This window comes from Bos grunniens, chromosome 8 (genome assembly GCF_055505025.1).
Source record: "Bos grunniens cultivar Pamir isolate PY7600 chromosome 8, Bosgru_T2T1.0, whole genome shotgun sequence".
Classification (NCBI taxonomy): Eukaryota; Metazoa; Chordata; class Mammalia; order Artiodactyla; family Bovidae; genus Bos; species Bos grunniens.
This window is the reverse complement of record NC_141172.1, coordinates 49372863-49388933: the sequence shown is the minus strand read 5'-3', so window position 1 is coordinate 49388933 and position 16071 is coordinate 49372863. Positions and strand designations below refer to the sequence as shown.

General features: G+C 39.4%; 1 protein-coding gene across 1 annotated transcript in view; it reads right to left on the bottom strand.

Annotated features, from left to right (window-relative positions):
• Positions 1-16071, bottom strand: part of RORB (RAR related orphan receptor B) — a 204714-nt gene that overhangs the window by 10739 nt on the left and 177904 nt on the right. The window contains exons 5-9 of the mRNA XM_086415536.1: positions 9960-10081; positions 8467-8599; positions 5755-5862; positions 3879-3989; positions 839-951 (exon numbers count right to left, since the gene is read on the bottom strand). Coding sequence (XP_086271662.1) covers positions 839-951; positions 3879-3989; positions 5755-5862; positions 8467-8599; positions 9960-10081 — 587 coding nt within the window. The remainder of the gene's footprint in view (positions 1-838; positions 952-3878; positions 3990-5754; positions 5863-8466; positions 8600-9959; positions 10082-16071) is intronic.

Here is a 16071-nt window from a genome sequence, read left to right as displayed (position 1 = left end):
GGTGAGGAGATTAGAGTTGAAGGAAAATTTACAAGGCATCAGTCTAATCTTCTACTCTGGGTAGGACTGCCATTAACAACATATCTGAAAGGAAACAAGGCAGAATCTCTAAGAATCTGACCATAGACAGGGACCTCACTCCACTCAGTGGTCTACTCTCTGTTCAGCAGTTCTCATCCTTTTATAGTTCTTCCTTATTTTGAATAAAAATCTAACCATTCTTTTGTCCAGACCAGACTCCCAAGTGGCGCAAAGTCTCCTCTTTCTTCACATGTGATTTTTGAAGACTTGTTTCCTTGCTTTTGTTCTTCAGATAAGCACCCTCAGTTCCTATAATGTGTCTTCCTCTATCTGGAGTTCAGACCCATCAGTATCATCCTTGACTAAGAAGTTATTGTGTTCTCAGCTTATTATAGTTTCCTAGTGTCCCTTTTCTCTGGTACTATTGCCTGGAAAATCCCATGGACTGAGGAGCCTGGTAGGCTGCAGTCCATGGGGTCGCTAAGAGTTGGACACGACTGAGCAACTTCACTTTCACTTTTCACTTTCATGCATTGGAGAAGGAAATGGCAACCCACTCCAGTGTTCTTGCCTGGAGAATCCTGGGGACAGGGGAGCCTGGTGGGCTGCCGTCTCTGGGGTCGCACAGAGTCAGACACAACTGAAGCGACTTAGCAGCAGCAGTGTCCCTTTTAAAATGCACACTTGAAGTTTATGCCACCTTTGGTAACCTTCAGACCTTGTTGCTGATGAGAAATGTCCCTTGCCTTATGTGACTAGCCCTCCCCTGCTCACTGGGCTCTGTCAGTGACAGGGGGTCTGTGCTTCGAGGACCTACCTTTGCCAAGGTCTCATCATCCAGGTGATTCTTCTGAATCACATGTTGAAGTGCAAAATAAATTTTTTCCTGAAGCTTCTGGACCTTCCTTGGTTCTATCAGCCAGGCTCGGTCTAAGAAAGGAAAAGGGTGGGTAGGAAGGGGACAGAAGGTAAGCTTCGTTGTATTTCACCTACCTATGTAAGTGCTGAGATTTAGACCTAATTCAAATTAGTCTAAATTGCTTCTGAAGACATGTAATTATTTTTCTAAAACAAATAGTTTATAAGCAACGCCATGAGGACAGTAATGTACAAAACACTGACAGGAAATCGGGGTGGAGGTAAGGACACAGTGATTCAAAGACCCTGCATGTGTCTTACTGTCTGTGACAGTTTACATCTCTAACTCATTCTCTGGACATATGCTTAGATTTTCTTTCAAAGTGTAAGTCAATGATTTGTGAAGAAATGAATTATAGAAGTGAAGAAAATCTATTGTAAAGGAGCATTTTTGGTATTCAGGATCTCTCTTCTTTTATATAAGCTGTTATAATTTATACACTATCAAAATGAATCAACATAACAATTAATCCCGTGTCCTCTTTTTCTATATTGAATATTTAAATGATGGCTGGGATAATCCCTCCTTTCCTTTAGCCTTTCCTACTTTCTTTTTTCTTTCCTCCCTCCCTCTCTTTGTTGTTTCATTTCGTTCTTCTTTCTTCCTAGATGCTTTATACCGTGGTGACAAAATTCTGTCCGGCATCAATGCCTTAGGTTGAAACTTCAGTGAAGAGACACCTGGAGTGTCCAAATGCTGAACAAATACTCATGGAAAAGAACTTCACATGATCCTTCTGAACACAGTTCAGGTCAGGTGAGAAACTCAATTCTGTAATCCTAGACAGGGCCAGGACAAGTCTAGCCAACAGTTAAGCAAACCCTTACGTAAGTGAGCACAAAAACCTTTAGTGACCATTGTCAATCAGAATACATTAAGTTTCCCTGCTTCTCCCTTCCCTAAACCATCCGGAGCTGAATAGACAGTAACTATTATGGCAAGAACCTGGGCGGAAGGGTGGGTCTGGCATGAGATGGAGCCTCCGCAGGCTGGAATACTGTCTTTCCCCTCTGAATATGACACTATGCCAAGGTGGCAAACATGGTATCTTGGAGTTGCTTCTAAAAGCCTCTGAGTGTGGGTCTGTGACCAGGGCTGGAACATTCCCCACCAGGTAGAATAAGCTAAACCTCATGCGTCGCTTCCATACTCTGGAATTTGATGGCTTTAGCATGTTCTTCCTAGAAAAAGGCTCATAGTTCAGCTGATTTTTCACTCATAAGAAGCATGTTTGCCTTTCAAATGGGGCAATTATCTTCATGGATTGTTTAAATTTGATATATTGTGTCTTAAATATTTGCTGCTAGGAATTTACTGATTTGCCACACACATTCCTAAGAGGACAGTGAATTTTGTATTGCTTCCTTTGAGGAAGCAGGAATCAGAGTGAAACCACCTGCCTCATCACAGACTTGCAGGCTTAGTCAACTGAACTGTAATTGATAGGAAGAAGCAAATGCAATGAGAAAATGGCAGGAGGAAAATTATTTGGCATTTGGTTGCTGCCAGAAATAGATCTTTCTTGTCACTTCTTCCGTTTGTCTTTGTGCTGCCAATTCTGGAAAACCTTCTAGGGTTTAAAAAAAAAAAAAAAAGGGAAAAGCTTGGAGGAACAACTTTATTTTAGAGCCACAAGAGAAACTGTTAGTAATAAGATACCAATTGATAACTAACTTCCATTTTTGATAAAGTAATAAAAAGACAGAATCAAATTTTTTAAATCATTAAAAAATTAAAAAATAAGTAAATAAAGTCTACCAGATACAAAGTGTAAAGGCTGTATTATGGGTACACATAGCTAGAGTGGTATGTCAACAAGTCTCATCACCAGGAAGATTAATTTCTTCCAGCCTCACTGAAAAATGTGCTAAGTGTAAGAAAAGAGAAAAGAGCAAGTCTGTAGAGATAAATGGTTTATAGAAGGAATGAGTCTCTTGACCATAAAAATGACCAGGAATGTGTCTTTCTTTCTACAGAGAAATGTTAATGACACTGCTATTCCTTGACCTCAAATCTAACCCAACAGATGACTGAATGAGCAGCTCTGACTTTTCATTCTGGTTGAGGAAGGAACCATGCATTTATGAGGATTCTATACAGTTTCAAACTGGCACATGCTTTTAAAAAGAATTTCAATGACTATAGTGCCATTTGATCTATAAATGTCACACCTTAACCTGCTTTGAAAGCTTTCCGCTGTTTATTGCATTTCAGAGCTAGACTGTGTCTTTATTATTATGAAACTCAACCCTCTTTGCAGGTGAGGAAACTGAGATTCTGAGGGGTGAAGTGTTTAAGGTCACCCAGATACCTGATGATAGAACCTGTTCTAGGGTGTCTACCACCACATCAGAGGTTCTTCCTTTTCCAGTCTTTAGTAGGAGCCATTTTTTCCTCTGCTGTCCTTACCTCCTTTTAAAGCTTCTAATATTGCTTTAAACAACAACAAAGTGGTGCCAGCATTTGCCTGAAGTAAGAACGCTAACAATAATTTGGATAGAGAGGCAAGTGAAACAGATATTTAAAGAAAAGAAAGTATGTGTTTTACTTTTTTTAATGCCTATGTTGGCTTGTTCATTCAAGTATATTTCTAAGTCTCACCTTATTGGACATTTTTTATGTGTCCTTTATTCTTAAAATCAAAATAGATCTTAGTTATAACTCAGGCCACTATTTGTCTTCATTTATCCTTTAAGAAATGATGATGCTTTTCTGAATCTGGAGTCAACCTTACCACACACCCTATTCTTGCATTTGAGACAAAATGGATCATTCAAATTAACATGAGGGTACTTTTCTTTGAATTGTCCAAAAATAGCACAAGCTTGCTAAAGAAAATATAGTTCTTTGAAAGTTTCACCAGCGAACCTTGGCTTGGGTAGGTGCAATTCATGTTAAAGATAGCAAAACAGGTTTTTTTTTTTTTTTTTTTTTTTACCTGGAGATATCAGAACAGCAGAGGAGAACAAAGCAATCTCTTCCTCAGTCAGCTGCAAGGAACACAAATTCTTTGCAAAGTCAAATGCTTCATTCACTAAGTCATCAGAACCTAGAAAAGAAGGCAAATCAAGTGAAAATATTTGAATAGAATGGTATAACAGTAAGAAAAAGTCCCATAATCAAGAAATTGTTTAAGGTCTTGTGTAATAAGCACAAAAGAAAAATATTTCCAAGTTGCTGACCAGAAGAAATAATTTGTACTCTGCTGTGTGCTTAGTCATTCAGTTGTGTCTGACTCTTTGGGGCCCTATGACCAGGCTCCTCTGTCCATGGGATTCTCCAGGCAAAAATACTGAAGTGGGTAGCCATTCCCTTCTCCAGGGAATCTTCCCAACCCAGGGATCAAACCCACATCTCCTGTGTCTCCTGCATTGCTGGTGGATTCTTCACCTGCTGAACCATCAGGAAAACCTGAGAAGTGATTTAGTGATCATTGTGAGTGAGAAAAGTGGGCACTGTCTTGACCAGGTAATGAAAGTAAAAATTACCAATGAAGGGCAGATAGAAACAGTATACACCCATTGTAATATCCAACTGGGACTATATAATCCCACTTTAATCTTGTAAATTTGAAATTAGTTCCAACTGAAAAATTTTAAATTAGTGATTTGAGGATCCTTTAGTACGGAGATAGCATTCACAGAAAACCTAAAATATTATGTATAACGGGCCAAGGGCTGTCATTTTTAGTGGCACTTATAGGATGTCACTGGCGATGTAGGATGTCCATGGGCCTCAAACTAAGAGAATGGAGATAAAGTGCCTGTCAATAAAGTGCCTGTAATTTCCTGCAAATTTGATTGAGGAGCAAACATTCATTCCTTTTTACCTTCTAATGAATGACTCGCAGGTCAGGTGCTTAGCCGTTGTGGATCCTCACAAAACAATGCTTCATCCCTACACTGATCCTTGGTAAATGTTTATTTTATGAAGCTGGAAATATACCCAAGTTGCTTGCCAATGTTTTTCCTCCTTTCTTGAAAATCTAGCTTTGGAGATGACATGGATGTGTATCAGCTACAGGAGGGAAACACTGCCGGCCCTGGTGGACTTGCTGTTGGCTACCATATCAGCTAACAGCACAAAAGGTGAAAGGGAAGTGGCCTTCTTTGATGTCTGTGGGCAGGATATGGAACAAATGACACTGCCAATAGTTAAAACCTTTCCTGGCATCCGTCCATCTTTGCTAACATTCTTATCCACCCCATACACTGATGGCTGGAAGTGAATGACACACTTCCAGAGACTGACTCTATCCTGCCCTCCCACTAGAATGGTCTGGGGATCATTTAGGGCTAGTTGGCACCCATGCTGTTTGTGCTTTCAGAACTTCATGAATTAACAGGGAGAACCCGTGACTCTGGGTGCAAAACAAGTGAAAGACTTTCTCCTTTAAACACCTTAGTTCATGATTATAAACTTGCATAAGAAACTAAGAGGTCACCCATGGACCCCCAGTGGTCTATATGTTATACTTTGTGAAGCAGTAAGCTAGAAAGGAAAAGAAAGCCTGATCCTATAGAGTGCTTAGAATGCATCCCAGTTCTTTAGAGTCAGTTTTCATTGACTTCTGAATGAAGCATGGCTGGTATCAAGAGAGTCCATGTTCCCTTCCTTCTTTTGATATTTGGAGGCACAGTTGTAAAATCAGAGGAGTTAGATGAAACATTGGAGGCTCACCTAGTACAACCCTTATCAAAGAATGAGTTACTAGTTCTCATTAGAGAATCAGGACATTTCTTTTACCAGTTATTATCTAAGTGCAGAAACTGATGGTAGTAATAAAACTGTGTCATCACCAAAGGTGAACTCACCTAAGGCCTTGAACATCTGCATTCCTCCATATTTTCCTTCAAACAGAACAGTGTTGTTTAATGGGTTGAAGGCACGACACATTCTCACTAAAACCACTTCCAAGCAACCTATGAGAAAAAAAGTTATGTATATATACATAATATATATGTATTATATAATACAATAATAAAGACCTTACTACTGCATGTAGCTCAAGAGACATCAAAAAACTTTAAAATACACACAGACTCATAGACATACACATTCAGAAACATCTCAAGATTCCTTCCCAAGTAAAAAAGAACCATGTTACAAATAAAGCTCTTGATGCCTATGTGAGGAATGAAAGATAAAACATACTTTAAAGGTGACTAAAATGGAGGGCAACAATGTTTTCTTTGGAAGCATGCATTCTGCCCTCCCCCACCATTTTTGACTAATATTAAAGTTAGCTTCAAATTCACAGGTGATGATAAGTGGCCCAGAAAGAAGCTTTGTGGCAGGCAACTGCCGTCTGTTAACTTTTTGTAGAAGTTTGGTATTGGGAAAACTTTCACACTACTTCAGTTTTTAACACGGTCTGTTTATATTTCTGCATATGATGACCTAAGGACACCTTCAGGATGTTTCCTGAGGGTGCCGTTTATGTATTCATGTCTTTGACACAAGGGTTTCTTAAAGAGGTCAAACAAGTTTTGGCAAAATACTGAGCACTATCCACTCCAGGGAGTTATAATCAACATTCACAGATCAAAGGTTTATTGAAAGCCCATCAAGAAGTAGTTTGTTCAGCCTTGATGGGCCTAACATTTCTGAATTTGCTGTTAGTTCAATAGTGGCAAGGGCCCTTGTCTGTAGCCATAGGCAATTGTGGCCTATTTTATTCATTGTTATATCTCCAGGACCTAGAAAAGTCCCTGGCACATAGTACATGCTTAATAAATCTTTATTAACTGAATTAGTTCACTACTTCCGCTTGTCCCTCTGAATACTTACTGACATTCTGAGGAATGACTGCATGGGGCTTTTGCCCCACAATGGGGAGGAAAGTGACATCCACAGTCAGAAGTCACACATTTGCATGAGAACGTCACACAGATGATTTGCTTACACATGTGGGGTACCCCGAGGTATCCCTGGTGTCTTTCTTAGTCTGGTGTAGTATTTCTTTGTTCTGCTGATTTCTCTGCTTTCCCTCATCTGTCACCTTAGCATAGGGGCTTACATATTGGGAATTCACAAATATTAATGGACACAATGCTTTTCTGACTAAAATAATAATAGGAACCACTTATTCAGTATCTACAATATGGAAGGCACATTACCTGACCCCTTACATTCTGTGTCTCCTACCCTTAAACCAAGGTGGATTTCATCACTGCCTTGACTTATTAGTCAGTTGGAAATAACACTCTGAGACTTTGGAAGCTACATCAGAAAAATGCTATGCACTTCTGTCTTGTTCTCTTGAAATGCTAACTTTTGAAAGCCAGCAACCATGCTGTGAGAAAGTCCAAGCAGTCTGTGGAGGGGCTCACATGGATAGGAACTGAGGCCCTTCAGCCCAAAGCCTTGACTGAACTCTGAGCTGTCAACTGGCACAAACTGCTAGTCCTGTGCTTGAGCCAACGTGAAAGGGGGTCCTCCTGCCCTCAGTCACATTGCCTTGGTGAACACCACAGGACGCAGAGACAAGCCATCCCTCACTGAGACCTGCTCAAATCAGCTTTGGGAGCAAAATGAATTATTATTGTCGTTTGAACTAAGTTTTAGGGTGATTTTTAACCCAGCAACAAATACATCAAGTTCACCTTTGAGTCAAGATTTGCACCTCCTTTTTAATCATTTGGTAAAGAAGCAGCAATAACTTAGAATAATCATTTTATCTGACTCAAGTTCAAAAGCCAGCTTTGCCAGGTACTGGCTAGGTGGTATCGAACACAGCCCTTCAGTTCTTCGAATCTTTGCTTCCTCATTTATAAGATGGAAACCATATTGAGCACATGAGATTAAAAAAAGATGTCATAGGTAAACTTAAACATGTATATGTGCACTATTACATATATAAAATTATATTATTATTATTTGCTGTAGCCCTTTATGTAAACACCAGAGTGGTTCTTATTTTTTATTTTCAAAGGGGGCCGAGAAAGACAAGTAAATAGTTTTCCTGCTTGGGTAATGGCAGCTGCAAAGTGAACCACGTGCAGTTTCTTGAGGTACTTCCTAAGTGACTGTGCATGTATCAGGGAGTATGTGTGAGAGAAGGGGGAGGAAAGATTAGAGCAGAGTGAGTTTTTCCCAGTGTATTCTTGCTGCAGGCTATCCTCATTAAAATGATTGGAAATGACCACAGAGGCAGAGCTCAGCTAGCCTGGATTCCAGCCCCCCAACAGCAGACAAGTAGTACATTTTAGAGCCAGCTCAGCAATTCAGCCACCTTGACACGCTAATTACTTGCACTGCCTGTCAAGCTGGGTATCTCAACCTCCGCAATTAATAGCTCCACTTTCAATAAGCAAAATTGTATTTGACTTCAAAGGCGAGCTGAATGAGTATCAGGGCATTTTTATTACTGAGTGTTTCCTTTGGGAGTTGGCTGACAGTGTGGGTGGTAAAAATGAGCTACATAGCAGATGGAGGATTTTCTAGAACCAACCTCAGCTAAGGGTGGACCACATCCTGGTCTAAAATAGACCCTCTTCCGCCCAGCAATGAATCTTCTTGCTTACCTGACTTAAGAAGTAGGATTTGATCATTTTGACAGAGTTCCATGAAGCCTGTTATTCGCTTTGCAAACTCTACCACATACTGGATGGCGTGGGTTATCTGGATGGCACATTGCTGCCACAGTGCTTCCCTGGACTTCAAGAGAGAAAACATAGAATGGACATGGAGCCAAGAACAACTTGGAGACTCAGTGAAATACTCAAGGTTGCTCTAACTGGCGCTTACCTGTCACTTGGGGGTTAATGGTGGGCTTTCACCCCCCTTTAGAAGAGAGGTGATATTTTCTAAGATGTTGTTTTGATTTATTTGGACCTCGATACACCACAATTATCAAAGTACTAAAGCTAAAATAATGGAAATATTGCAATAGTACATAAAGATCGATATTTACAGATTTTTTTTTAATCGTTTTTTTCTCCTCCTCTCCTCACCTAAACAAACTCAAGCTCTTAGTCTGTTTTGTAAAATCAAACTCTTACACTCAGTAATAGCAATTTCATTCACAGACTTCCACAAAATTATTTTCAGTGTGTATCCGACTGTCACTAAGTTTTTTCTATGTTGTGTTCTTTTCCCAGAACTTATGGAGACTGCTTTTTGGTACAAAAAGAATTTCAATGGAAAAGACATCAGATCAAATCACTGTCTTAAGTAAAACAGAATCCAGAAATGTATTTTGATCCTTGGGTTATTTTCTTTGGAAATCTAAGTATGTTAATTCTGTTTTTTTATTGACCATAATAATACCTATGCTTTTGTCTCCTTATTCATGTAAAAGTGGTAACATTTAATTGTTCCACTGGAGAAAAATCAGTATGTTATAGTCATATATTTAGATATAGACACATTTATAAATTTTACTAAAAGTTAATTTACTGGTAGATTTTGTGATTGTGGATCTCAGTCTTGTAAATAATGTGAGTCAAAACAACAACAACAAATTCCTTCTCTTAAAACCTTCTCTAATGTACACGAAATAATCAAAATCATAATAATTATAATAAAAACAACATCCCAATTATAATAACGTGGGATGAGTTCTCCCTTTTTCCTCTGGTCATTTTTTAACATGTAGGGCAAGAAGAAAACATTCAGAATGTGTTGTTTAATATTTTTCTAGAGTAAGTTTGCAAATATTACTGCTATGATTTTCAACTGCTCTCGTTCCTTGCCTGGACCAAGGAAGCCACCAAGAGATGTCCTAACATATCCAATGTGGGCCCAGTCTCCTCTGTCACTCGAGTAGGGCACTGGTTTTCAGTCAGAGCAGTTTTGCCTCCAGATTTGGCAATATCTGGACACATTCTGGCTGTCGCAGCTACGTGGGAGGGCATGCTCCTGGCATCTAGTAGGTACAGACCAAAGATGATGTTTGACATCCTACAATGTGCAGGCCAGTCCTTACAGCAAGGGATTGTCCAGTCTGAAATGTCAATAGGGCTGAGGCTGAGAAAGTCAGAGAAGTCACAGAAAACCCTTTCGTTTCCCAGAATACCTTGCTTTGATACGCTTTGATTTCTTCGTAGGTGTGGGTCTGCCATGCCAGCTGGTGCAGCTCCTCCATGGTATACTGACACGTCTCCAAATGGGACTTAATGATGTTCTGTGCAATTCGATCTGTGAGAAAGAAGACCACTTTGAGGGTTTGTGAATAAAATCCCACTCTGCTGAAGGACGGGGAAGGCCATGGCACCCCACTCCAGTACTCTTGCCTGGAAAATCCCATGGACGGAGGAGCCTGGGAGGCTGCAGTCCACGGGGTTGGGAAGAGTTGGACGCGACTGAAGTAGCAGCAACAGCAGGAGCTGCTGAAGGAAACCTGCTGTTAATGTGTTTCCTGAAGGAATGCATTTTGAAGATACTCCACTTGTATGAACATATCTTTAACACTACTATCTATTTACACATCTCCAGACAAACTCTTTATTGCTTTTCCCCCCAAATATCATGCTTTTAATAAAAATTAACTGCCTTCTCCTCCTCTTTTTGGTCACAAAATTGGGGTCTTAAAGTTATAGTGTTCAAATAAATATTTATTTTTGAAATAGATACAAATTACCATGTTTCTTGCTTTTTGGCCTGAAAGTCTGCTAGCAGTCTTGTAACATTTGCTATATTGTAACAGTCGGCCTAAGCTCCAAATACTTTAAAATATTTTGAAAATCACTAGATCACCAGTGTTTATCTCAGAAAGGAGAAGTTGAAATATAAATGTTTTGCTTATGTTTTAATAAGGGAGGATTTAACAATAATCTAAAAACATAGTTTTCTATAGAGCAAAGAGAAGAAAATGGGGAGTGGGCAGGGATAGAAGTCAGACTTCTCCAATAGTATTAATTTTGTAGATTTGACTTTGGAACCATGTAGATATCTTCTGTAAATAACAGGAGAGGGAGATGAAATAATATTGACTCATGAGGTGATAATTTTGAAGTTAGGTCATTAGTGTCTTTATATTCTTTCAAATTTTTCATAAGATAAAGTTTTTCTCTGAAAAAGTTAAAAAAAAGAAAATAGTTTTATTCATAAAAAAGTAGAAATAAACACAATCTTGGTGGGGCATTTAGTCCAAATGAGTTATATATGGCATTGTATCTTAAATATTGATCATTTTGAGTTTCAAGGTATGAAAGTTGAGTCATAGCACCAGACACAAGAATTCTATTTAACAAGCTGCTATGAGTTCCCGAAGTTGGATGGAGCTGGAGGAAGGTCCCCTCATAATCCCTTCTGCTATTTGAACACATGAAGGTGACATCTTGAGAAACCAAAGTATGTCAGTCACTCAGTTCTGTCTGACTCTTTGTGACCCCATGGATTGTAGCCCACTAGGCTCCTCTGTCCACAGAATTCTCCAGGCGAGAATACAGGAATGGATAGCCATTTCCTTCTCCAGGAGGTCTTCCTGACCCAGGAATCAAATCCAGTCTCCTACCTTGCAGGTGGATTCTGTATCATCTGAGCCACCAGGGAAGCCCTCGGGAAACCAAAGTACTTAGGAATTCTGTAAGTGGGATGTGAGTAAAACGAAGATGACCAACTTTTTTTCCTAGTAACTGTTCTTGGCTCATAGAGAAGTGGAGTTTCTCTTATGTTGCAGGTTGTGCCATTTTAAACGCAATTTCTGTCATTCTAAGTAGCTATATTTTATTTCTTCTGCAGGAGAAATCTCAAAGCAGTACTTAGGTACCTTTTTTTTTTTTTACCTTGCTAAGCTTCTGATTTATATGTCATGAAATAAATTGAGTTTTAGTAATGTAGGGAATTAAAAAGGTAAGTTTAAGTTTCTAATGAACCTTCCAAATAAAAAATCTCATATAGCCATTGCCTGGCACATTATATACACTGAATAAATGGTAGCCACAATTGTCATTATTGGGACATTCTATATAGTTTTTCATCAGGGAAGCAATCTGACCATACAATGGAGACAAAACAGAGATATTTAATTTTGGAATCAGTGCTACTGAAGGAAGATATTTCAATATTTATTAGAGTTGTTCAATCAGAACCATAAGCTGATGGATATAGAAGAGGCTACAAAATTCTAACTTATGATTATTGTTATGCTCTATTGGATTCAGCATTGAGCATTTCTAGATTTTCATTGCTTATCATATTATAAAGATCCTTTCTTTAAAAAAATCCTATATTCAAAATTTTATTGAACATCCTCCTATGTTGTAAAACAGGGCAGGAAATATTCTATACATCATATTAAAATAGATTGGTATGTCATGGTTCATCATTTTTCAATTTCACTTGGGCAGTCTAATTACTAAGACTCTTAAAAAAACATATCTATTCCTCAGTAGGTATATAATGAAAACATAAGATTTTTATGGCTCTATAGTTTTCAAACCTTTATCTTCTCGGTGTAGTCTGTTTTCATTTTCAAAGATATACGATTTGTCAGTAATTTACAGGCTTCAGGGTTTATAAGCAAAATTACAATTGCACTCAAAATTGCAGTATGAAAAACTTTTTATCTGTTCTTTTACAACATTTCCTGAGAATTGCTGGCCAAAGTTTAAGAATTCTCTAGCTCTCTGCCACCAAAATTTAGGGTTCTATGGGATATGAGAGAAGTGAACATAATAAACACATGGGCAGATTAAGCACAATGGAAAGGTAACTCCACGTGGATGCTTTAGGACTCAGCTCAAATAAGAATGGCTTGTGTCCTCAGGTAGAATAGCCAACTGCCTTTACATTTACTTCTCACTCAACCAGGCCTTACTTCCAGTCAGGCTCACATTATGCTTATTTGAGTGGATGTTTTTACACACTTCAAGATTGTGAATTTTTCAAGAACTGGACTGCAGAACCCAACATAATGCTTTCATATATTCATTCACATGTTCACACGTGTTTTTTGAGGCAGTATTACATGCCTAGCTAAGATACAGAGTTTTAAAAAAGACCCTTTTTTTTGTAAAGGATCTTATAATAATATCTTGTCATATCTTGATATAACAAATACCATGAGTTATTGTGGGAGCCCAAAGAAGAAAATGTCTAACTCAGTCTGGGGAAGGCAGAAAAACATCCATAGAGAAGATGCCTGTTGACCTGAGTCTGAACAGGAGTTTGTCACATAAAGAGGGAGACAGACCTCAGGTAGAGGGGATGATGGAAAGGCACAGAGAGAAAACTAGCTCTGAGCTGGATAACTGCTGACATTATACTTTACATCTTCACAATCTTTACCTTTTACAAACAACTTCTCTTTGACTGAGGAAAAAAGTGAGGTTCAGAAAGAGTGAGTGACTTTAGACCCATTTTCACAAAGGTAACAAATGGTGTTTTGAAATCAGCTCTCTTTCCCAGCAAAACGTCTATATTTTTGGCAATGTAGAGTGCATGGAAGAGATGAAAAGAGGGAAAAAAGAGACTAGAGATGGACGCTGTGACTGGAGATGGAGCAGCTGAGTAAGCCAGGCCAAAGAGTTCGAATTTTATCTTGTAGCAATTCAGAGTTAGCGGAAGCTGTGAGGCAGGAGAGTGAAGTGACACGGTTGGTCTTCTGTTTTTAAAGGGTTATCCTCGCCACGGCAAAGAAGATGAGATGGCACTAAGGAGTAAGTGAGATTAACCAGGCTGTTGTGAAAAATACAGGCAATGTGAGGGATTTCTGAACAAGGTGAGAATGACAGAGACAGAGTGGAGGGGCTAGATTTAGGACAGTTCTGAAGAAGGATGCACAGGATCAGCAAGTGGAGTATGAGTGTGTGTGTGTGTGCATGCACATGAGAGAGAGAACATTACAGTAGGTACTCAGCCAATGTTTAGTTAGTAAAGATAATGTTGAAAATATCCATCTATCCATTGATCCCCTCGTTTTCTGCTTTATTTGACAAAGGATTTTAGTAAGCTAACACTGACCCTTTGTTTGATGATCTTAAAGCATTAGCGCTCACGACAGCTTTGAAGACAAACAGTAAACATGAGCGTTTATTTCCCACACCCTCATGGTGAGAAATACAAGGCAGATCTCCTTCTGACATAAGACCTGTATCAAAAAAGGCCAAGACACAGCAGCAGCAGGAGCAGTCCTTTTCCACTTCCTTCCTTGGGTCTGCAGATCAAAGGTGCTGCTGCTGCTGCTAAGTCGCTTCAGTTGTGTCCGACTCTGTGTGACCCCAGAGACGGCAGCCCACAAGCTCCCCCCACCCACTCCCTCCTCCCCGCCCTTTCCTGGGATTCTCCAGGCAAGAACACTGGAGTGGGTTGCCATTTCCTCCTCCAATGCATGAAAGTGAAAAGTGAAAGTGAAGTCGCTCAGTCGAAGGTGACCCTGTGCAAAAGCCAAATTGACCCGCTCAAGGCTCAGCAGGGGGTGGGTGCCGTCTGTATAAACCACACAGTAAAGCTAGACTTGGTGCCTAGGGAGCAAGGCCAGAAGACTCATTCTGTCCATTAGAAAGATGCATGACCATCAGAGGAGATGCTTTGTTTGAACTGAGAGTCTGCAGTTGTGAAACGGGGAGAAGGATTTAAAAAGAGGGGACAAAGGGAGAGACAATGAATACAGTATGCGAAGTTCCTGCTGGGCGCCAAAGGAACTTTCAAGAGTCCTTGCCTGGAAAAACAGAAAAGGTAAGAGTAAACAGTATGATCTCAAGGGACCAACCACATGAGAAAGTCCAGACAAAGAGATTGAGGTAAAAGAGCAGGGGATGTGGAATCTTTCTGGGCAATCACACATCCTTCATCCATTTCCCTGACTTGGATTGCAGTTGCTTCTCAAAGCCCAGGTTTGGTCGGATCCTTTAACCAGCTTGGGTTGCAGACCGCACATGCTGAGGAAGGAGTCGGCTCACACTATGCTGGGATATTGGGTCCACAGATGTATGGCCCTGATGACTGAATAATAGGAAATTCTACCACCTTCAGAGATGATGCCCATGGACTATACTCTCCTATCCCTGAGACCAGGGATGAGGCTAGAGATTTCTTAAGTGGATCTGAAAATGCAACTCCATCTTCTCAGTAGTTAAGATTTGGTTTATGTCAGTGAGACACAGGTTTGTCCATTTCACTAAGAGTACGTGGGCTGCTTTGATAGTTAATAAAATGATATCAAGGAATGAGAAAAACAATTTCATATGCTCAGCCCAGGTCATTCCTTTTCAATCATGATGAGGAGAAAAGTAAATATTGATACTGGCAAGGGAAAACCGGGTATATAATTACAAATTAATAAGTAAGTCCACCCTTCTCATTTTTTATTTGCTAATTAAAAAAAAATCTTGCTCTCACTTTCTCTCTCATCTCTTTTTTTTTCCCCATAAAATTCCTGTTTTATTTTTAGACTTTTACTGTTACACTTTCCTTGAAGGAAAGCTTATTAGAACCCAAGACTTAAAACCAATTAATAGAATTTGTAACTTCATGTGTTAAGTATCTTTACAAGATACAAAAGACAATATTTCAAATGAAAGAATAATCCTATAAATCTTTAAAATAATAGATATAGAGATATGTTTATGGCATAGATTGTGGTGATAGTTTCATGGGTGTATATTTATCTCCAAACTCATTAAATTGTATGCATTAAATATGAACAGATTTTTGTATGTCAATTATTACCTCAATAAAGAGATTTAAGAAATAACTGATGCAGGCAAATGTACTTTATAGTTTTTTGATGAAAAATACTGTTAAAATTGCTGCTACTGTTAAGTCACTTCAGTCGTGTCCGACGCTGTGCGACCCCACAGACGGCAGCCCATCAGGCTCCCCTGTCCCTGGGAGTCTCCAGGCAAGAGTACTGGAGTGGGGTGCCATTTCCTTCTGCAATGCATGAAAGTGAAAAGTGAAAGTGCAGTTGCTCAGTCGTGTCCGACCCTCAGCGACCCCATGGACTGCAGCCCACCAGGCTCCTCCATCCAGGGGATTTTCCAGGCAAGAGTACTGGAGTGGGGTGCCATTGCCTTCTCAGTTAAAATTGTTACACTTCCCTAGAAGCTTTAGAAGTAATCTTAGATCCACTTATGAGCAAAGAGAAGAGAGAAAGTAAATTTTTGAAAGGAAAACTGGAATAAAATTGATGGTAATTCTCAATAGGGTGTGCAAAAATTGTAGAACACTGGGACTGGAACTAA